Below are 23,034 nucleotides of genomic sequence, written 5' to 3' on the forward strand. Positions count from 1 at the left end.
ACAAAATGCAAGCATTAAAGAGGTAATCCAATCCCATGTCACTTAACTTAATGGGCTCATATGTCTTCCAGTTTATTATAAGGGCAAATAGAAAATACAGTTGTACCTTTCTCTGGTCTAGGATCTAAGAAACATCTCCTTAGTTACAGAAAAATATTTCTCATGCTTTCCAAACACACTTATGGTTAAGTTTTACAGTCTTGAGAAGCTAGAGACAAAATCGATCATTTAAATAAATCATTCCCATTTATTAGGGAAAATGTTTGAAATGTATCCTAAAACTGCACATGGAACAAAATTGTGTTAGGTAGACTCTTGTATGTTGCTAGCATTTGGGTTGTCAGGTTGTAGGGGCCTGTTGCGAGGATGTTCAGGACACCACAGCTGGGCCTCATGGAAGAATGGAAATGGAGTCTATCTTGTCATCTCAGTAGCAGGCATTTATGGTTCCTTACTTCAGTCTTCTGCCATGTTAGTGACGCGACTGCTCTGGTTATTAAGCTCTTGCAGCTGCTAATGTCGTTCTATTCCCTTTATCCTCTCTCCATCTCAGTGATTCTGCTGCCTCACAGCTTTGGCCGCCTCTCGATTTCTACTTACTCATTTACTCCAGGCATTTTTTGCTTTCTGCCCAATCATCTAATCTGTGATTCTCTCTGTGTGTCTCATTCAAAATCCCCAAAAGAGAGCTTCTAGCCCGTGTAGCCAGTCACTAGCCCTCTGTTGGGTTGAGTTTTTATTCTAAGCCACTTCCACAGACCCATAGCCAAACTGTGGACTGACTGTCTTGGTTTTCAAATGCCTGTCCTTGTCCATTGTGCTCAGTCGTGTCTGACTCTTTGCAACCCCGTGGACTGTAGCCCGCCAGGCTCCTCTGTCTGTGGAATTCTCTAGGCAAGAATACTGGAGTGGGTTGTCATGCCCTCCTCCAGGGGCTCTTCCTGACCCAGGGATCAAACCCAAGTTTCCTGCACTGCAGGCAGATTCTTTATCGTCTGAACCACGAGGTGAAACAACAGGGTGATGAAACACAAAGCATGGCCATCAAAGGGAACCCCTCAGAAAGGGAATTCGGGGATGAAAAACATCCTGAGACTTTCCCAATTGGGGAAAAGGAAAAAAGAACCGTATTCTTTCCATCTAGAAATTGGCAGCAGTAATTTATGGGTCTTACTTTACCTGTGAACATTCTACTTGTTTTATTCATCTTATGGATGCTACTGTTTGTTTTCCTTTGTTCCAGCGGCTAGAATTCCTGTATACAATAGTGTAGCAGGCTCCATTTAGCATGCTAGCTACAAGGTACTGAAGAAGGGAATTATCATTGTTACGCATTTTGCAGACAATAATCAAGTAAGCAAACCTTTCGAAAAAAAGAAAATGTTACCCCTAGGAAGCAGTCCAAGTGAAACCACATTGTTAGTTGAAAGTAAATATTTTAGATCATTAGCAAGAGTGGGGCAGACATTTCTTAGAACACTAAACTCAGTGATACTTTGGGGGAAGGGAGATAACCAAGTTGTCCTAAGACAAAAATGATGTTGTGCTACAGTAGATAGTATTTGGTTTTTCTTTTAAATTTCTTATGAAAGAACCACTCATACATGTTCTGGTCCTCTAATCCTATGGGGGTTTTGCTTTTGCTTCTCTTTTTCTAAATCCCTTGCAGTCCTTTCTCTTGGCATTCTGTGTTTTTTCAGAGAATGTTACCAGAGATGACCTGATATTTTTATGTGAATAGAGAAACTGCCTGGGTGAAGTGACTTAAACCAGGCCATTCAAGTCAGAGACATCAGTATATCTTAGGGTATGTTTTTCCTCTTAAAAACAAAACAAAGCAAACAGCTTTGCTCCTTATGCTTCTGTATTTTACTTTTGTTCTTTTTTTTTTCCTGATTATATTCGGCTTTCTTCATTTTCTTAACAATATACTTTATCTTTTAAAAAAGTACCTTCCACGAAAATCACCATATTTCACAATTTCGTAGTAATAATCAATTGCTCAGTTGTGTCTGACTCTTTGCAACCCGTGGACTGTAGCCCATCAGGTTCCTCTGTCCATGGGGATTCTCCCAGCAAGAATATTTGAGTGGTTTGCCATGCCCTCCCCCAAGGAAATCTTCCCAACCCACTGATCGAACCAAGGTCTCCCACATTGCAGGCGGATTCTTTACCAACTAAGCCACCGGGGAGGCCCAAGAATACTGGGGTGGGTTGCCATTTCCAAATCTGAGTGTAAGCCTGAATGGAATGCACCCAGTACCATGCACAACATACATGATTATGTTGACATCTTAATTCTGTGCACAAAACGGGGAGGCTTTTTTCTGTGCTTTAAACATTTTATTATTTTTTTTCTCTTACCAGGATAAAAATTTAAATCTCAATTTTAAAGTTGCCTCCATTCCCACGATGCCCCCCCCCACCCCACAACACACAGATACACATAAACAGATACACACCCTTGCCTTTCACACACCACTTACTTAAAGGGATAGACACAGAAATGCAACCTGAATGGCATAAAATATAGGGAGCCTTGGAACATTTTTATGGCTAGGCAATGCTTGCCCTTTGTTAAAATCTCTCACTGATGTGGAGGACTGGTTTCCGCTGATCCTTTTGAAAGGTAATCCGTTCGTGCTACTTTTACTGCCTCAGGGCCAGGAGCACGCCTCTGCCTAGTTAGTGGTCAGCATCACCAGTGATAACACACCTTCCTTCTTCTGCAACAGGTGCTCTCCACACTCAGCTCACATTCTCTCCACACTCGGCTCAAATCTCTCCACATCAGGCAACTCAAAGCCGCAACCCGGATAGTCTGCCAAGAATCCTGACACTGTGGGGTGGGAAGAGGGAGAGGGTGCAGGGGGCCACCGCTAATTTCACCTCCATTAAATGGTTTAACAGCCAACAATTGTGCCTCTGGGACAAAGATCCCCCAATCCTGAATTTTTAGGTATCTTGCCACTGCTTTATACTAAAATAATTTTTAGGTAGATGTTTGAGGATTTAGACATTATGATATGGGCTCCCATCCGCACCCAAAAGATCGAAGTGGGAAACTGAGGTCCTAGAACAGTGGAGTTCTCAGAGTCTACCTGGCATTCAGGAGCCAGGCACTCCTTACCTGTGATGCGTACAGGGAACTGAAGCAGCGGTGAGAAAGAAGCCAAATGACAGCCTGGGTCACTCATCAGAAGCGTCTGGGCAGACCAGGAGGGTCAGGTTCACAACCAACAGGGTGGCAACTGGAGAGCAGGTCACAGAGCAGCTCCTAGCACAGCACACTGGATGTGGGTTTCAGGGCTGACGCACCACACGTGCCCCATCCCCAGCCCCTTCCTAGAATTCCTGCTTCCCCTCATCCCGCAGTCAAGCAATGGAAGTGAATCAGACTAAGCCTCGACAGAACATCTTTCTTTGCTACTGATTGTTATTTTTCAAAGTTTAGCTCACAATCTAGTGGTAGAGGCCTACAGACTTTACTTTTTTCCAACATACGATATTAACATAAGTGGGAGCCCTTAGTAAACAGGGATTAAATTCCATGGAAGTCACAGCACAGCACCACACAGCATTCCAGAGAAGCCTGGTCTCACAGTTAGCTGAATGTCCGACCATTTTCCTTGTTAGTGATATTGTCGAGCAGAGAAGACGGAAAAATTAAAAGGAAAGAAAAAACCTTTATAGTCAGAACATTCTCAATATTTAAAAATGATGAATATTAACAGCAAAGGGCACACACAAAATATTTTGAAAATTCTTACCATTTGGTCCAGCAATGTGTTTCTTAAAAATAAGAAGACTTTTTTAAAAAAACATAACCATTTAGACTCAATTTTCCCCTCTGAGTAAGCAAGAACTGCCTTATATAAACACCCACACACTGGCTCTGTTCCCTTTGTACCTCTGGGAGGGGTGAAAGAAAAAAAGCGTGGGAAGTTTTCCTTTGTGAACAAGCTTGTGTGCATAACCACAAGGTTGGTGGATTCTGCAGGCTGAGGGGGTCTAACCCAGAGGACTGCATCAATTGCTCTGGCAGATTCTCAGCATGAAGCCAAGGCACCTGCAGGAAAATTACCCTTTAGCTTTTTTTAGACTACATTTGTATAATGTTATTTTCCTTTTAGACACAGAGAAGTATCTCTTAAGGCTCAACTCTCAGTAAATTCTGCAAGTTACCTCCCCTTACTTGTGAATGTCTGTCTTCCACTTATGTTCATGATCAAGTCTTAGAGGCAAACTGGCTCTTTCCAGGCATCTTAGCACTATTACCAAAGATGTTCCAGAAGGAAGTGTTCAATCTTTCAGATATCTCAGTACATGAAATCTAGGCTGTCCTTAATTTTCCACTGGAGACTCTTGGTATTATTCCTATGTCTTATTTGGAAGACACTCATGAAAAAGACTGACTTATGAAACAAACTTAAGTGTTCAGGTTGAAAACAGCAATAGCATTGGGAGCATGTCATTAATGTAACTATTTATCATGAAATACCTGACTAGGGGGTGAAAACAGTTGAGGAAACACTCTGGGAAACAAAACGCCAAAAACTCAAGCAAGCTCTACCTGAGTCTGGAGATTTGGAGACACATGGGCAGGACAGCCATGCTCTGGGTCAGTGAGCCCTGCTTGGTGTGTCTCGTAGTTTGTGTCAGAAGTAAGAGTCTGTCCAGATTTGTCCTGACCTCTCAGTGCTGCGCCAGAGTAATGGTTATCAACCTTGATTATTTCACAGAATCATCAGCTTCTCCCTACCCCAAATTCGGATGCCCAGGCCCTAATTTTGACCGATTAAATGATAGTCTCTGGGAATAAGGTCCAGGCATCAGAATTTTTTTAAAATGCTCCCTATGTGAACAACAGACTGGTTCCAAATAGGAAAAAGAGTATGTCAAGGTTGTATATTGTCACCCTGCTTATTTAACTTATATGCAGAGTACATCATGAGGAACGCTGGGCTGGAAGAAGCACAAGCTGGAATCAAGATTGCCGGGAGAAATATCAATCACCTCAGATATGCAGATGACACCACCCTTATGGCAGAAAGTGAAGAAGAACTAAAAAGCCTCTTGATGAAAGTGAAAGAGGAGAGTGAAAATGTTGGCTTGAAGCTCAATATTCAGAAAACAAAGATCATGGCATCTGGTCCCATCACTTCATGGGAAATGGGGAAACAGTGGAAACAGTGGCTGACTTTATTTCTTTGGGCTCCAACATCACTGCAGATGCTGATTGCAGCCATGAAATTAAAAGACGCTTACTCCTTGGAAGGAAAGTTATGACCAACCTAGATAGCATATTAAAAAGCAGAGACATTACTTTGCCAACCAAGGTCCGTCTAGTCAAGGCTATGGTTTTTCCCGTGGTCATGTATGGATGTGAGAGTTGGACTGTGAAGAAAGCTGATCGCTGAAGAACTGATGCTTTTGAACTGTGGTGTTGGAGAAGACTCTTGAGAGTCCCTTGGACTGCAAGGAGATCCAACCAGTCCATTCGAAAGGAGATCAATCCTGGTTGCTCATTGGAAGGACTGATGCTAAAGCTGAAACTCCAATACTTTGGCCACCTCATGCAACGAGTTGACTCATTGGAATAGACTCTGATGCTGGGAGGGATTAGGGGCAGGAGGAGAAGGGGACGACAGAGAATGAGATGGCTGGATGGCATCACCAACTCGATGGACATGAGTTTGAGCGAACTCCAGGAGTTGGTGATGGACAGGGAGGCCTGGCGTGCTGTGATTCATGGGGTCGCAAAGAGTCGGTCACGACTGAGCGACTGAACTGAACTGAACTGATGTGATCTTTGGGCTTCCCAGGTGGCACTAGTGGTGAAGAACCTGTCTCCCAATGCAGGAGACATTAAGAGAAGGGAGTTTGATCCCTGGGTCAAGAGCCCCTGGAAGAGGGCATGGCAACCCCTCCAGTAGTCTTGCCTGGAGAATCCCATGGACAGAGGAGCCTGGAGGACTATGGTCCATGGGGTCTCAAAGAGTTGGATGTGACTGAAGCAACTTAGCATGCACTCACACACGCATGTGATCTTTAACGGCACCCACTGCTTTAGAGCACGGGTTTCCTTGATGCACCAGGGTGATCACTGCAGAGGTGAGGTGGCATGTGGGGACTGCTACTCCTCCTTCCCTCAGTTCAGATGCTTCCAGAGTTACCACTCCTTTTTATCTCCTTTAAGTGTTTCAAATAAAATAAAATGTCTTTGGGGAAAAAAGTGGAAAACATTAGAGGGGTGTTATCCAGGTGAGTCTCCATTGAAACAGTGCCCACCAGTGTTGGGATAACTAGTTTATCCCATGGGGGAGGAGGTAGGGAAAGAAACTGCCAGGACCTTCACTACAAAGAAGATGAAATTGATCAAACACCAGTTTGTAAGTATATGTTTGCAACTATGTATTTCTTTAACTGCTTTACTTCCTTGTTAGTATCAGGTGAAACTCACTCATAGTTAGCCAATTAAGGAAGCAAGCCTTTTAAAAACCCTGATTACTATCTCATGTTTTCTCTCTTGGCACAAACACCAACAAAACACCTGGGAGATATCTTCTTGGTCTGTTGATACCATCAGCAATTATTATTATTGCAGAAGCACATCCTTTTATGTTAAAAATCTAAGATAAAATGTTGTTACCATGCAACTAGTGGAGAAGAAAATGGCAACCCACTCCAATATTCTTGCCTGGAAGAATACAGTCCATGGGGTTGCAGAGTCGGACATGACTTAGTGACTAAACTACTACCACCATGCAACTGCTGCTGCGTCACTTCAGTCGTGTCCGACTCTGTGTGACCCCATAGACGGAAGCCCACCAGGTTCCCCCGTCCCTGGGATTCTCCAGGCAAGAACACTGGAGTGAGTTGCCATTTCCTTCTCCAATGTATGAAAGTGAAAAGTGAAAGTGAAGTCGCTCAGTCGTGTCCGACCCTTAGCGACCCCACGGACTGCAGCCTACCAGGCTCCTCCATCCATGGGATTTTCTAGGCAAGAGTACTGGAATGGCTTGCCATTGCCTTCTCCACCATGCAACTAGTAACCATTTTATAGGTTGTGTACTCTGCCAAAGGATGTGTATATTTTGAGATATTTTCTAAAGCAAAATTATTCAACATCATCCAAATTAATAACTTTTCTTACTTTATCCTCTTCCTTGAAACAATCTAGAGAATGTGATTAAGTAAATTAATTCATTTTCCCCAGTCTCAGTCCCGACAATTTAAAATGTTTTAAAGATTTGTTTTTTCTGGCATTGGTGTGGCTGTAGGGTCAGGAAATTTGAAACTGTGAAAAGACAGCTGATCATACAGACAGAAAGATGTGCTCTCAAAGATATAAATATTAAAGTTTGGGTACTCTTCTAAATCTTTTATGAACTTTCCATTGCTGAAAATTTCTTCTTTATCAATTGTAATTTTTACCTGAGGAAATAAAATATGATAGTGATGCTATGTTCTAACTGTGCTTCTGGCTCACCTCATCAATATGGTGAACGAGAAGCATAGTTCAAGCATAATTATCCCAAATATATAGAAACTCAAGTGAAAACACTGTGCAAAAGGGAAAGAGGCTAAGGGCCCAAATAGAGACCAAGAAACCTGGAGATAGACATCAATTCCCAGGAGTACACCAAGAAGACAATGCACTAGGAGTTTACGGACTACTGCCTTAAGACTCAGGACGACAGAATTGAAAAACACTCTGATGTACTAATCCAACACTCAAACATTACAAGTAAGGAAATTTGCTTTAAAAGATTAAATGAACACTTGAGAATACACCACCATGAAGCAGTATTTATGTGACAGAAGTTGAGTCAGACTAATTCAGGTCCAAACTTAAGCTCCATCTCTTACCTGTGGCTTAAACATAACCTTTTTGAAATTTAATATTATTCATAAAGGTGGAAACAATCATCTTTCCCAGTGTGCTTTTGAAATTTTAAATACAAATTATATGTAAAACATCCAACACATAATAGCTTGTTAACAAATTTTAATTCTGCTTTTCCTCTTTAGTGGAGTAGCAAAATTTAGAATATAATCTCACTTACAAATATTCTTTTATTTGGCTAGGCAAATATTCTTTCTGCATAACTCAATTTTAACAAACAACTAAACTTTGAAAATATTATTTGAAGCAGCCTAAAAGCAGTTTTCTTCCAGAATCAAATATGACATTTTATATTTGTAATAAGAATCTTCCAACCTCCAAAATGAATTAAACTAACCTAATGCTCTTGACCCGGAGAAGGCAATGGCAAGCCACTCCAGTACTCTTGCCTAGAAAATCCCATGGATGGAGGAGCCTGGTAGGCTGCAGTCCATGGGGTCGCTAAGGGTCGGACATGACTGAGCGACTTCGCTTTCACTTTTCACTTTCACACATTGGAGAAGGAAATGGCAACCCACTCCAGTGTTCTTGCCTGGAGAATCCCAGGGACAGGGGAGCCTGGTGGGCTTCCGTCTATGGGGTCACACAGAGTCGAACACGACTGAAGTGACTTAGCAGCAGCAGCAATGCTCTTGACCAAAACCCTACTCCAGCAGGTATAAGAACAAAGGCACTGGCACTTGCCTTGCCTGCAAGTAACACAGGCCTCCTTCTGGGGTTACCCTCCATGTTCAAGTTCAGCCTCAGTAGTTCAGCTTGCCTCCTTACCTCTCCTAAAACCTCATTATGTCCCAGTACTCATTTAGGGCTTCATTAAGTTTTAGTCAGAAGCCACTGCATTTAACAATTAAAACTGGAGCCAGATCCTTCCTTGTGTCAGCTCCTCAGGGCAATCTAGGCTCCTTTGGGAACTTTGGGGAATGAAGAGATTGGTTGAATACATGGTAACAATCAAGGCCACAACCACACAAATGAGAATAGTCATCCTTGAAGCTGCCACATAAAAGGAGCATGTGCAGATCCAATGCTCCTTGCTCTTTACATCATAGGTAAGGGGCTGCAAGTATCAAAAAGTCAACTATTGACTTTACTCTGGTTGCATGAGTGAACAAAGGAGAAGGAGAGGGTAGGAATGGGCTAAACAAGAATCAAGACCCCAAGATAACCTAGCTTTTAAAACTTTTTATTCAGTTAATGACATTCCAATAAGAACATAGCCATAGCTTAGTTCTGAACCTAAAACCATAAGATTTCATGAAAATCAAGTAGAGCGACAAGGAGAATAAAGGGAAACACGTAGACTCAATTTTCTTGAAACGAGAGAAAATATTTCTCCATAATGAAAGAGTGTAACTAGTAGCAGGGAAAATTGATCCAAAAGATCTATCTGAAAGTATATTTAGTATGTCATTGGACTTTAAAGATGAAGAAAGGGTTTTTTGAGAATATAGGTTAAAAAAGTTGATGTTAGTAATATATTATTAAGATAGCATCAGATGTTCCCTTAACAAAATTCAATGACAGAAGGAGTAGAGTAACACATAAAATATACTCAAGTAGAGAAAGTACGAACCAGCTAAACTATCATTTGCGTACAGAGTAGGCCAATAACTTCAGTTCAGTTCAGTCGCTCAGTCGTGTCCGACTCTCCGCGACCCCATGAATCACAGCACGCCAGGCCTCCCTGTCCATCACCAACTCCCTGATTTCACTCAAACTTGAACATGTAAAAATTCAGGGAATAGGATTCCTGAGAACTTTTTCTGAGAATATTACTAGAAGGTAGACTCTGGGCAAGCAGGAGTTGATTGACAAGACTTCAGCAGAAGAACTGAGGTGAGCACTTGACTTATTTCATTGCATAGCTATTTTGAAAAATTTCAAATCTATACAAAGACACAGAGAATATGTAATGAGTCCTATGTAGCTACTATCCCACTTTAAAGTATCAATATTTTGCCAATCTTGTTTCAACTATCAGATCCCCCATTTTGTGATGAAATATTTTAAAGAAAACTCTAGACTTTCAGGTAATTCACATGTAAATATTTCAGTGTGCTGAAACTGGTAAAACATTAATCAGCGTGCTATTATCATGCACATAAAAGTGAACAATTCCTTGAATTACCATATATCCACTTAATACTCATTCATATTTTCCTAAATATCTCAAAGATATCCTGTGTCTGTTTGTTGCTTGAAACAGGATACAAATAAGGCCCACATGTTGTTTCTGACTGTTATGTCTCTTTTATTTTCCTTTTGAAAATGCCATTTGTTTATGGAAAGCTGGGTCATATGTGAAATAGCGTGTCCTATATTCTAGATTTACTTGGCTGCTTTCTCATGGTGCTAATTAACTTGTTTTCTTTTGCCTATTTTTCCTTTACACTAATAGTAAGATCTTTTTTAAATTCATAATTTATTTTTTTAGGAAACAGTATTGTACAGGTTGTACTGTACTAACTCTTGTACTACATAACATTAGGAGGCACATAATATGTGGTTGGCCCATTTTTGGGCTTCCCAGGGGGCTCAGTGGTAAAAAAAAAAAAGAAAAAAATCTGCCTGCCAACGCAAGAGGACCTCCCTGGTAGCTCAGATGGTAAAGCATCTGCCTACAATGCAGGAGATCCAGGTTCGATCTCTGGGTTGGGAAGATCCTCTGGAGAAGGAAATGGCAACCCACTCCAGTACTCTTGCCTGAAAAATACCATGGACAAAGGAGCGTGGTAAGCTATAGTCCATGGGGTCGAAAAGAGTTGGACACAACTGAGCGACTTCCCTTTCCTTTCACTTTCAATGCAAGAGACACAGGAGATGTGGGTTTGATCCCTGAGTCAGGAAGATCCTCTGGAGGAGGAAATAGCAACCCACTCCAGTATTTTTGCCTGGAAAAATCCCATGGACAGAGGAACCTGGAGGCCTGCAGTCCACGGGGTTGCAAAGAGTCAGACATGACTGAGCAACTGAGAACAAAGGGCTCATTTTTAGGGATGCTAAGACAGATGAATGGCTTTCAGTTGCACACTCCGCATCTATTCCTGCCTTCACCTAGTAGGTCAGAATTCATTATTTATTATCCAGATCCATTATGTCATCAGGGGTTTCAAAATAGTTATTTTATAATGCAAAAAGCTCTGCAAAGAATAAAATAATAGTATAGTATAGAGGTTTAAAATATATGCATTCAGTTCAGTCACTCAGTCGTGTCTGACTCTTTGCAACCCCATGGACTGCAGTACGCCAGGCTTCCCTGTCCATCACCAACTCCCGGAGTTTACTCAAACTCATGTCCATTGAGTCGGTGATGCCGTTCAACCATCTCATCCTCTGTCGTCCCCTTCTCCTCCTGCGTTCAATCATTCCCAGCATCGGGATCTTTTCAGATGAGTCAGTTGTTCGCATCAGGTGGCCAAAGTATTGGAGTTTCAGCTTTAGCATCAGTCCTTCCAATGAATATTCGGGACTGATTTCCTCTAGGATGGACTGGATGGATCTCCTTGCTGTCCAAGGGACTCTCAAGAGTCTTCTCTAACACCACAGTTCAAAAGCATCAATTCTTCTGTGCTCAGCTTTCTTTATATATGCATTAAGTAATAGCTTTTTCATGTGCTCAAATAAATAGCACTTAGAAAATACCATGGAAAAAAGAAAACATTAGACTAGTGGCAAAGAAGAATGCAGATGTACAATATTTGCAAAACTTAGGTGAGGAAAACTTTGAAAATATCCCTAAGTGATGAAAGGTAGCCTTGAATAAATAGAAAATACATGGAAAGTCACCCCATGTTGTCAGACAGGTTGATAATAACACAGAGTCTAATTCTGTAGATCTGGGGTGGGGCCCAAGATTCTGAGTTACATCTGTCTTGCCTTCCCCAGTGTAGCCTGCTTTGTGCTTTAGAGCTGTTGTTCTCAAGATGTGGTCCCTAGACCAGCAGCAGCAGCATCACCTGAGAAGTTGTTAGAAACACAAATTCTCACCCCCAACCTGTCAAATCAGACACTTGGGCTCAGCAATCTACATTTTAACAAGCCACCCAGATGATTTTTGGCACACATTAAAGTTTGAGAACCAGCACTTCTAAAGTTTAAGTTGCATAGAATCACCTAAGATCTCGTTTAATGGCAGACTTGATTCAACAGGTCTGGAATGGAGTCTGACTGTGCATTTCTAACAGGCTCCCTCATGATGCTGATGCTGTGGTTTGAATGCAACACTTTGAGGAGTAAAACTAGAAGACCAATCTGTTTCTAACTTACTCAAGTCCAGCCTGTCCTGTGCCTTCCACTGTCATATTTTTCTGGGTATTAATGCTAAAAATATGTTACTTTCTCAGTGATTTATTTTAAACCAAATTAACTCACAGCAGTGTGTTCCTCTCAAACCAAATTTAACAAAAAATCATTAAAAATGAATCTCAGGCTTTGGTGGAGCTAGTTTGGAGGAGTAACTATTCAGCATCTATCAAATCATTCCACAGCTCATTCACTGCTTACTGAAATCAAGAGGAAAAATCTATGCATAGGAAGATATTTGCATAATCTATATATAAATTCAATGTGCCTCTAATCTCTCATTTAACAAATTCTGATTTTCACATATTAGTGTTCAGGATATCTTACTTCATAATGCCTATAATTTGATTGGCTTCAACAAACAACAAACGTTTATTTACGCTCAGGGGATTTGGACAGGACACAGTGTGGACCCGTTTATAATATCTGCAGTCTGAGATGGTGTGGCTGAGAAGTCTGCATGGCTGGCATGACTTCACTCAGACCATAGATCTGGGATCTTTTTCCTGGCTGTTCGTTGGGTTCTCTGGTTCTTTTCCACGTCTTGTCTGCGGAAGCTGGAATGTCCAAATGATTTCATCACTCAGATGCCTGGTAACTAACCTAGAATGACTCAAACAGTTAGAGCTGGCCTGGTATGATCCCCCTCTGTCTCAGTCTCTCTCTCCACTTGGCTACTTTAGCCTTCTTCAGGGCTTGGGACTCTTCATTAAGGTAACTGCATTTCTTACATGGTGGCTGGTTTTTACCAGGGAACTGAAGCATTGCCAGAAACCAAGGCATAAGCTGGAATAGTTCTGCAACCTGGCTTTACCTCTGCTACATATTGTTGGTTCATTAAGGCCAGATTCAAGGAAAAGAGGAAAAGACTCTATCATCTCTCAACTGGCACCATTAAGCCATGTTTAATCTACCATGGTTAGGTCTTATTACAGTGAAACTCAGATCCACAAAAGTTGTACCAGAGACATTTTGGCTAGAATGAAAGTAAATGCACCACAAAATCTTAGAAAATTCTGGCTCATATTGTCCATGATTAGCATCTCTTCCTAACTCTGATTTCAGTGACATCACCTCGGTAACTTGAATTTACAACATAGAAATGGGCAAACACTTCAGATAACCACTTTTTTTTCAGGAACAAATTGTTACACATTTGTCACACACCATGTTTTAAACCCAAACAATATTGCAACCTCACAGCCCCCACCTGCCACTCTCCCACCTACATACACACACACACACAAAGTGACTCTGCACCTCCAAGTTCCCAAGGATATGTGTAGGGTCTTATACCTGTAGGATCCTTTCCCCAGTTTGGGATAATGTTCCATGATAATAAGGAATTCAGCCCCAGGATTCTCCAATGAGGAGGCAAGGAGCCTCATGGTATAAAATGTGAGCCACAGTATAAAACATGGTACTTCTTCCAAATATTGATTCCACTCAGAGATTTAGAGGGAACTAATATATCTATATATTTAAAATTTGCATTCTGTAGGAGCCCACTAAAGTGTAATAAATGAACTTCAAGGTTGAAAAAAAGTTCTAACATATAATATTAATATTGTTGTTGCTGTTTAGTCGCTAAGTCATGTCCAACTCTTCTGTGACCCTACGGGTAACCTGACAGGCTCCCCTGTAAATGGGATTTCCCAAGCAAGAATACTGGAGTGGGTTGTCATTTCCTTCTCCAGGGGATCTTCCTGACCTAGGGATTGAACCTGGGCCTCCTGCATTGCAGACAGATTCTTTGCCACTGCGCTATCTGGGAAGCTCTATACAATATTAATATATGCCTTTATATCAATAGTCATAAGTATAGGTGTGTGTGTGCTTGTGTGTATGTGTACATGTGTATTTTTTAATGTAGAAATAAGCCCATGAAGGCAAAAGTGCCTAGAGTCATAATACAGCTCTGACACCAGGAGTCTACTTTCAATGCGTAGTGGAAACATGGGAAAAGCTCTGAATTTTTGGCATCATATCCTTTCAACGTGTTATTTCTGGGAACTGATGTCTTCAGATTCCAAGGAAATGAATTTTAAATGGTAGCATTTCATACATTCTTGGAAGGTAGTAAGATAGATTTACTACGAGGATTTCTACCAACTACACCGCAGATCCCACTGTGTGGAAGTGGGAATTCTGTCAATAACAGAAGTCTGTTAAGGGGACCACACTCACTCACAAGTCACCACTGCTCCCCCTGGATTCCATGACCATATTTACATAGAGTGGCAGAACTTCTCGCTTGAGTCTCACTGTCAGTCACCTGATCTTAGAACCTGAAGCCCCTGAGCCCGATCCCCAACCCCCAACCAATACAAGAGCACCATTGTCACCATCTTTGGCCAGTCTCTCAGCATCAGTTTGAGCACATGATACCTTTGTCATGTCTCAAAAGCTGCTTCCCTTTGTGTTATTGTCTGATTAAAAATACTAAATGGAAGAAAACGTGGAGATATCCAGGGAGCTGTTGATGCAGGAGGAAGATGTCTGGACCCCGTGAGTCAGTGGTGGTGGGCGAGCTGCACGTTTTGGGCGGTTTCCACAAGCATCATTGTGGTCTCCTCATCCTCCGGGCGAAGGTCCAGCCCATCTTCTACTACCCTGTGAAGGGTGCTGTAGTGCTGCCGGTTTTGGTGGAAGGAATGGAGCTCCGAAGCAGCCTCCCAGGCCTCAAAGGTGGGCATGGGGAAGACATCTGGCCTCTTGTTTTCCAAGAAGCATTTCAGGTTTCTGTCACTCAGCTTTTTGGCATAGTCCACGAATGTGTTTTCCAACTGCTCCTTCTCCTTCTGTGCATACGTCTTCCAAAAACTCAGCTGAAGGTAACTAACTTTAGATCGGCAGCGGGCATAACACGTGGTGAGCAGAGAGAAGAAAGATGCGGAACAAATCAGGAACCATCCTAGAATCTTAGACAGAAAGAAATATTGAGCACACGAAAAGCAAAGCCAGTTCTCACGGAGATGGGGTAGTGTTATTGGGAAGTGTATGGCTCATTTAATAGCAGACCTCAGTTGACCTCCTTCATCTTAATTATTAACAAGTTTTGTTCTTTGTTTTGTTTTTTTACAGTCAAATAAAGTTAAGGTTTACCTAACCTCTGTTCTCCATCCTACCCAACATTGCTGGTATGCAAAGAAATACCCAGAAGGCAGGCAAATGGAAATGAGCAAAAATATAGAGCATCCAAGAACTGGAAGAACCAAGCCCTTATATAGTACTAGCGTTAAAAGAAAGAATCCTGTGTGTGAGCATGCTACTAGTTCCTTTGGAGTGTCTTCAGGCATTGATACGCGGATATTCATGACAAGTGACTGATTTTTCCCACGTTACATTGTTTGCAGAGAACTGCAGACCCTCCCTGAGAGAAGTATCATCACTCATTACCCTATCCTGTCTCACTAGAAAGCAAGACAAATGTAACATGACAAGGAAACTGAAGGTATAAGAATTGGAAGTTTGTGTAAAAGCCAAGGGGGAAAAATGAACTTTTGGCCATCAGTTCTCAAAAATAACACATTGAAAGGATATGATGTCCAAAAAAAAAAAAAGGAATGAATTTTTTGGCCAACCCAATATTTTTCACAATTGGAGTTAATTTCATATGTGAACAACTAACAAAGCTCTTTCCAAGATTCTCTTAATATTTTAGTTAAATGGCCCTTAGTATTTCTCAGCAGATGGGCCTATTTGAACATAAAAATAAGAACCTGCAAATGAACCCATGCTGACTGTAATAGAACAACAAATAAGCTCCAGTGCTTATTTGGAAACCAGCGGTTTCCAAATTCTGACTCAGACTATGGAGGTCATTGCTCAGGATCTCAGATCCCACATGAGTGCCAGCTCTGGGTTGGCACTCAGTTCAGTTCAGTTCAGTCGCTTAGTTGTGTCCGACCCTTTGCGACCCCATGAATCGCAGCACGTCAGGCCTCCCTGTCCATCACCAACTCCTGGAGTTCACTCAAACTCATGTCCACAGAGTCAGTGATGCCATCCAGCCATCTCATTCTCTGCCGTCCATGTCTCCTCCTGCCCCCAATCCCTCCCAGCATCAGACTCTTTTCCAATGAGTCAACTCGTCGCATGAGGTGGCCAAAGTATTGCAGTTTCAGCTTTAGCATCAGTCCTTCCAATGAACACCCAGGATTGATCTCCTTTAGAATGGACTGGTTGAATTTCCTTGCTGGTTGGGTTTAAATCTCAACTTTCACTTTTTTACAGGTATTCTGTGTGCCTCTGATTCCTCAATTGTAAAGTAGGGGTTACCCTCCTCCGAATGTAATTTAGAGGATTAAAATGAGGTGATATAGAAATCCATGTGACTCAGCAAGTATCAGCTATTAGCACGGGCTGCTATTTTTCAATCGTATTGTTGTCTATGTAAAGGCATTACTGAACATAAGGTATCTTTCTGACGTGATTAAGAAATGAGGTACAGCTCCCATCGTGTTCAGTTCAGTTCAGTCGCTCAGTCATGTCCGACTTTCTGCGACCCCATGAATCACAGCACGCCAGGCCTCCCTGTCCATCACCAACTCCCGGAGTTCACCCAAACTCATGTCCACAGAGTCGGTGATGCCATCCAGCCATCTCATTCTCTGTCGTCCCCTTCTCCTCCCGCCCCCAACCTTTCCCAGCATCAGACTCTTTTCCAGTGAGTCAACTCGTCGCATGAGGTGGCCAAAGTATTGCAGTTTCATGTAACAGTGCTTATATTTAGTCACTTGTGCTTGGCTACATCAGATCTTCCTCTTTTCTCTAACCTCTATCTTCTTCCACACAGCCTATCCTCCTGTAGGCCATCTCACTTCAGTATCTAAACCAATTCTGCTGAGTTATTCACTGTTTGATCAGCTTCAGGCCCTCCTCCCCTCATTGCATGGCCTTAGCATCAACTTGCTTTCTCCTAAGTGCTGCGCCCGGAGTCCTCTTTCTCTTCCTTAATTCATGGTACCCAGGATCTAACTAGACATGATGGATGGTCCTACCCCTGCCCTCAATAATACACCATTCTGCATGTGTCTTCTCCCTCAAACACTGGCATTTTTTCTCATCAGTTTAAAATACTTACTGTGTGCCAGCAGTTTTATGCCCATTTATGTCCATCATCTCTGTACTTCCAAGGGTAGGTGTTATTACCCCCAACTATGAGGACACTGGGGCTCTCAAGTGTCAAACAGTAGCTCTGGGTCACATAGCTAGTGAGCAGTAGAACCAGGATTCAAACCCAAGGCTAGGCAACTCCAAGATGGAGTTCTTGCCACTACTCTACCTACCCAAAGCACGGAAAGCCACCCAGCTGGATTTCGTTCCTCTGCCCCACCCATGGACGTGGCAGTCTTTCCACCCGCACCAACGTACCCAGCTGTGGGTCCGGACTGTTTGCTGCTCCTGCCTATCGGAAGCACTGTGGTCAGCACCTGCTAAGATACAGCTCCCTTTGCCCGCATTATCCCCTAAGGAATCAGCCCCAGGTCCTTCTCATTCCTCTGAAAAGTAAACAGGTCAGTGTGCCCAGGCTCAACTGTGGCAGGACGGGCATGATTTCCTTACACCTGTATTTAGAGAAGGAAATGCTCACCCAGTGGTGAGTGTTTGGATCTGCTGCTACCTGAATGGAGCCTGGTGCCCGAGGACACAAATCACAAATCACTCATTGCATCATCACGTTTGTAATTAAGACCTTCCTTCAGCATGAGAAGAAAGACGTTTGGCAGCCTGGCATGTTTTTGTCTAAAATGTGCTTTATGCATTAAACAAAAGGTTTTGTTGGGGAGCATTTTTAGGCTGATTAGTTTATGAAGAGAGTCTGAATATATTGCCAACCAGTTTGGGAACAATTTTTGCTTTGATGTGTTGTTGAAAAGGCCAGTCTATATTGAAAAAAAACAAAGAGTAAAGTATTTTCAGCGCATTTATTCTTAAACAAATAGCCTTCCTGACAGACTGTGGACCTGTTTATCTACTCCTATTGCTTGTTTTGATTTGTGGAATGTCATTCCTGCTCCTCACAAGTAGGAATTCAGTCTTTTCCTGAGGCCAGGGCCAGGCTCACATCTGGATTTGTGCTCACGTCCCTGAAAGAATGACAAGCTACTTCCTTGTATCAGTTAGGTAAAGCTACAATTTCCTTCTGTTAAATAAAACAATGCCCCAAATCTTGAGCTCCTAAAGTAATGTAAGAACTTTTTAGCTATAGAGCACAGAACATAGGAGGAAAACTCCCTGGAGAATATGGTCCTGTTTCACTGAAGGCTATTTAAAGTCTGCCAACACCCCATTTTATACAGGAAATTCTTTTCCATCTTAACAATATTTACACATAGAGATAGCAGTTGCCAGAAATCATGCAAGGGAATCTCTACACTAATTATATGATGTGCAACTTTGAAAAGTATTAGCTCATTTGGTTCAGCTGTATTTTAATGGATGTATGCTATCTATATGTGTGTGTGTTTCTCTGAAAAACCAGTTTGAAAATAATTAATAGAAGGCAGTAATTTCTAATTACAGCTCTTCCATTAACACTTGATAATGAGTTAATGTCATGCATCATACAAAGTCAACCCAGAGAGATTGTTTTAAAGCACTTAAGTGTTTACAGATGTCTAACTCAAGAGATTTTCTTTTCAGAAGTGGAAAAGACAATCCAGTCAGCAATTTTATTAGCCATCCGACCTCTGAAGAGCTTTTCCTGAGACTGTCTTAATGCTGCACTGCATTCCAATTTCCAGAGTTTCAGAATGTTCTAGCAGGATTCAGGCTCTACCCTGTCTGAACGAAGTACAGAGAGAATACTTCAAGCTCATGCTGGGGGGCAGGGGGGGTGGGGGAAAGGCACCTGTGTCCCTTCTTACCTGAGACTGGGCTTGCAGTGACAATTTCAGTTCTTCGTTGTCCGTGGGGGTCATGCTGGTTTTTCCGCAAGACACTTTGTAAAGTTCTTTCCAGCACTCTTCAGGCTTGCCTTTGCAAATCAGATCGAGGAGTCTTGGACTTTGGGTCCCGCTCATTGCACATTCATAAAAAGTCCCATTGAGCAGAGCCACACACAGCCACATCATTGGAGCCACCAATGAACTCAGAATGATCTGCCCGAGGACGGAGAAGAAGCGGCAGTTGTGGCCCCTGGGGAAGATTTTCCTGGGATTCACACAGCAGCCTGTGAAGAGTCTCCATGACCTGTTGTTCAAAAAGAATCCCAGGATCATTAACACCCAGGCGGGAGCGAACAGGAAAGCCAGTCCGTAGGTCACATTCTCAGCGCCACAGGGACACTTGAAAGCCACGAGTGAAAAGAGACGCTCACCTCCCACGGTCAGCAGAGCCATGAAGCTGTAGCCAATAACAGTTTTCTGGTTGAGGATGAATTTTAAAAACCCCTGAAAAGCATCCATGTTGGAGATACACAGAGGGAAAACGCTTTGCTCTTATTTGTTGGCAGAGTCGCTGTGGCAGTGGCCGAGGGTGGAGCTCTTTCTTCTTAGAAACAACAGTCCTCCTTCTCAGGCTGAATTCAGCCAGATAAGGAAACAATGTCATTCCCTAGGAATGAATATTTCCCAACAGTGCTCAGATAATGCCTCCTACTGGTGAATGTTAGGCCGTGAAACTAGAGCCAAAACACTGAGAATAAAAGTAAATTCACAGTGAATAGCCTCCACTTTTATGTTATTTCCATGTGGCTTGGATTGAGAATCAGAAAGAAATTCCGACTATTACAGATAATAATAGTTTAGGAATTTTCCATCCAAAGGAATAAACATTAGCAGAAATCGGGTTTCAGCCAATTGATTGGGAGCCAAATCAATGTTCCTAGCCTAGACTTTCATGATGGTATTTTTCTCTTGTTACTTAAAACTTTTGCTACTTTGACTTACGATCTGGAAGCTTCATTTTACATCCTCTTTAACTGATCTGTGACTTTATCAAAATTTTGGATTTGAGCTGTTTGAAATGGAAAAGTTCAGGGAGAGTTTGAGTTTTGAGTGAAAGACAAAGTGAGAAGGGTCCTCATCATTTCTTTCCTAGACTATCACAGTGACCTCTTGATTGGTATTTCTGCCTTTGACTTCATGCCTACCCCCATTCTCAACCCTAAATTCGACCTCTATGCTGACACAAAGGAGATCCCTCTAATATAGAAATCCAGTTCCTCCCTAGCCTACTCACACCTTTGGGGTTCCCTGTTGCCCACAGTTGATAAATGTGAACTTCCCCTGAACCTCATCATGGTATTCTGTGCCCTTGACATGTTCCTTCTATCTGGAATATCCCCCCCACCCCCATGCACACACACACACACACACACACACACCTGACCTTGTCTACCTGGCAAACACTCTCTCAGTATTCATAAACAGGGTAGAAGCTTCTTCCTCTGTAAATATTTCAAGGGTTACTTCCTAATATACAACATTGTACTTGTGGAGTTTATCATAATATTGCAGTTATTTATTTAATATCTGTAGCTCCGTTTTAACTGTAAGCTCTTATAAAACAGGCACTACATCTTAATAAATTTTTTATTCTGGGTGTAAAGATGATGTCAAACACAGAATGAATGCCTATTCAATAATTCGTTTTTCAAATAGTTGTTGAATTCCACTGTGTGCCAGGCACTGTGCTAGACAGGCAGTACTCGACGTGTACTACTGAATGAGTGAATGAGTCACGAGTCTTTTAGTACTTCTAATTATGTATAATTTAAAGAAATTGTCTTCACCGGTTCTACACTGCTTTTAATATTACATATACTTCTTTTAATATGAAAATTAATGAAATCACTTGAAAGACAGCAACAATCAAGCTGACAAATTTCCATTAATAAACCTCAGTTTCCAGGTCTGTATATTTTGTGACAAGAACGTCACTTGGACTAGAAGCCAAGGAACTAAGTTAAAGTGTAATCTTAGCGATGTCGTTTTACTTCTCTGAATCCCAGTTTACTCATTTGTGAAACTGGAGGTATAAAAGAAACAGTCCCCAAGGTTTCCTCTATCTCTACATTGTAAAGTTCTTTAAGCTCTTTAAAACAGCGGACTTTCTTGAAAAACTGCTTTATGACCCACTTATGTGCCTGCCACCACTGGCCCTTGCTCCTTCTCAGAGACATTATTCTTGGTGAGATGACTGCCTCCACTTCCCAAAGCATACTCTTGGGTTTAATCTTCCTTGACTCCCTCTGCCCTTGACTCTGTCAGCTTCCTGTTTTGGCACATGTATCTTCGGTCCCTTCTAATTCAGAAGGCTTTGCTGGATTCATGTGACAAATATTATGCTGATGAGTAATATTTTAATTTCTTACCCTTCTAAGGAATATTTTTTTTGGAAAAAGTTTGTTTTTTTTTTTCAAAAATACGGCCTTAACTTTGTGTTTAACAAACCATACTGTTTCTACAGAAAACTAATACCTTAGGAGATTCCATGAAAAGAGTTTAAGAATTGTACAAGTCGTAAGGTCAGTAAATTTCAAAGCTGAGTATGAACTCAGTCTTTCTGATTACGAACTCCAGAAGCTTAACAATTGTGCCTGGAATGGTATTTGGGTGTCTTACTAACAGTTCTTTATTTTCATGTATTTATTCTTCAATCAGAGGAAAACTGCTTTACAATATTGTGTTGGTTTCTCCTGTACAACAATGCAGTTCAGCCACTTTGCTGTCATCGTTTAGTCATTAAGTGGTATCCGACTCTTGTGCAACCCCATGGGCTATAGCCCACCAGGCTCCTCTGTCCAGGGCATTTCCCAGGCAAGAATACTGGAGTAGACTGCCATTTCCGTCTCCACTAATAGTTATTTATTCCAGGCCGAGTTTTGTAATATTTTTTTTTCCTGTTTGCTAGGTTGCTTTCAAGATGTACTTAGGAATTACACCAAGTGTGACCTGTAACAACGCAAGCAGAAATGAATTTTCCCTGATTCTAGACAAGAATCCTCTGGTGGAGTTTGTGGAAGAGCTCCCCACTGGGCGGTCTTCTCTGTGCTACTGCAACTTACTCTGTGGGATTATCAGAGGGGCCCTGGAAATGGTAAGGCACATACTTTATTTTTTATAGTCATTATCTGGGCTTCCCTGGTAGTTAGCTGGTAAAGAATCCACCTGCAATGCAGGTGGGAAGATCCCCTGGAGGAGGGCATGGCAACCCACTCCAGTATTCTTGCCTGAAGAATCCCATGGACAGAGGAGCCTGGCGGGCTACAGTCCATGGGGTCGCAAAGAGTTGGGCCCGATTAAGTGACTAAGCATGGCACAGCATTTGTTATCTAGTGCTGGCTAACTAATTACCCCCAAAGGTAGCTGCTTAAAACATCAAATATTTATTATCTCACACAGTTTCTGAGGACCAGAAACCTGGGACGGCCTTGCTAGGTGGCCATGGTTCAAAGCCTTTCACAGTGTAGTGCTCAGGCAGTCAAGAAGTTGGTTGGAGCTGCAGTCTCTGAAGACTTGACTAAGGCTGGGAATCCACTTCCAAGCTCACTCACTGGCCTCAATGCCTTGCTCACAGCTGGCTAGAGGCTTCCTGAAGTTCCTTTTCTCATAGGTCTCTGTAGTGCTCTAATCACCACAGATGCTGTCAATTCTGCTGGACTTTGGAGGGAGCTACTTAAATGATAGGAGGTGGGGTCACTGGGGGCCGCTGGAGGCTTAGTTAAATCAAATCAAATCTAATCATTCATTGATTTAACTAAGTAGGGATCAGCCTCTGTGAAGCGGCGTTGAGCATACAGAGAAGAACAAGACAGAATTGTTGCGCTTCAAGAGTCTTTTGTCCAGTATAGGAGCCAAAGGACTCAGGGTCGT

The 23,034-nt window shown here is 42.1% G+C and overlaps 2 protein-coding genes across 2 annotated transcripts in view; one reads left to right on the forward strand and one right to left on the reverse strand.

Moving 5' to 3' along the window:
* TRAPPC3L (trafficking protein particle complex subunit 3L) overlaps nt 1-23,034 on the forward strand; it is a 40,349-nt gene that overhangs the window by 15,756 nt on the left and 1,559 nt on the right. The window contains exon 4 of the mRNA XM_055433398.2: nt 22,073-22,258. Coding sequence (XP_055289373.1) covers nt 22,073-22,258 — 186 coding nt within the window. The remainder of the gene's footprint in view (nt 1-22,072; nt 22,259-23,034) is intronic.
* On the reverse strand, nt 7,727-19,700 carry CALHM5 (calcium homeostasis modulator family member 5). The gene is made up of 2 exons (XM_055433397.2): nt 19,084-19,700; nt 7,727-15,132 (listed from the first exon to the last, which is right to left on the reverse strand). Exons 1-2 carry the CDS (start codon nt 19,621-19,623, stop codon nt 14,725-14,727), a joined length of 948 nt encoding a protein of 315 aa, XP_055289372.2. The 5' UTR covers nt 19,624-19,700; the 3' UTR covers nt 7,727-14,724.

This window comes from Moschus berezovskii, chromosome 10, assembly GCF_049115385.1.
Source record: "Moschus berezovskii isolate FMDL1 chromosome 10, NW_MosBer_1.0, whole genome shotgun sequence".
NCBI classification, from domain to species: Eukaryota; Metazoa; Chordata; class Mammalia; order Artiodactyla; family Moschidae; genus Moschus; species Moschus berezovskii.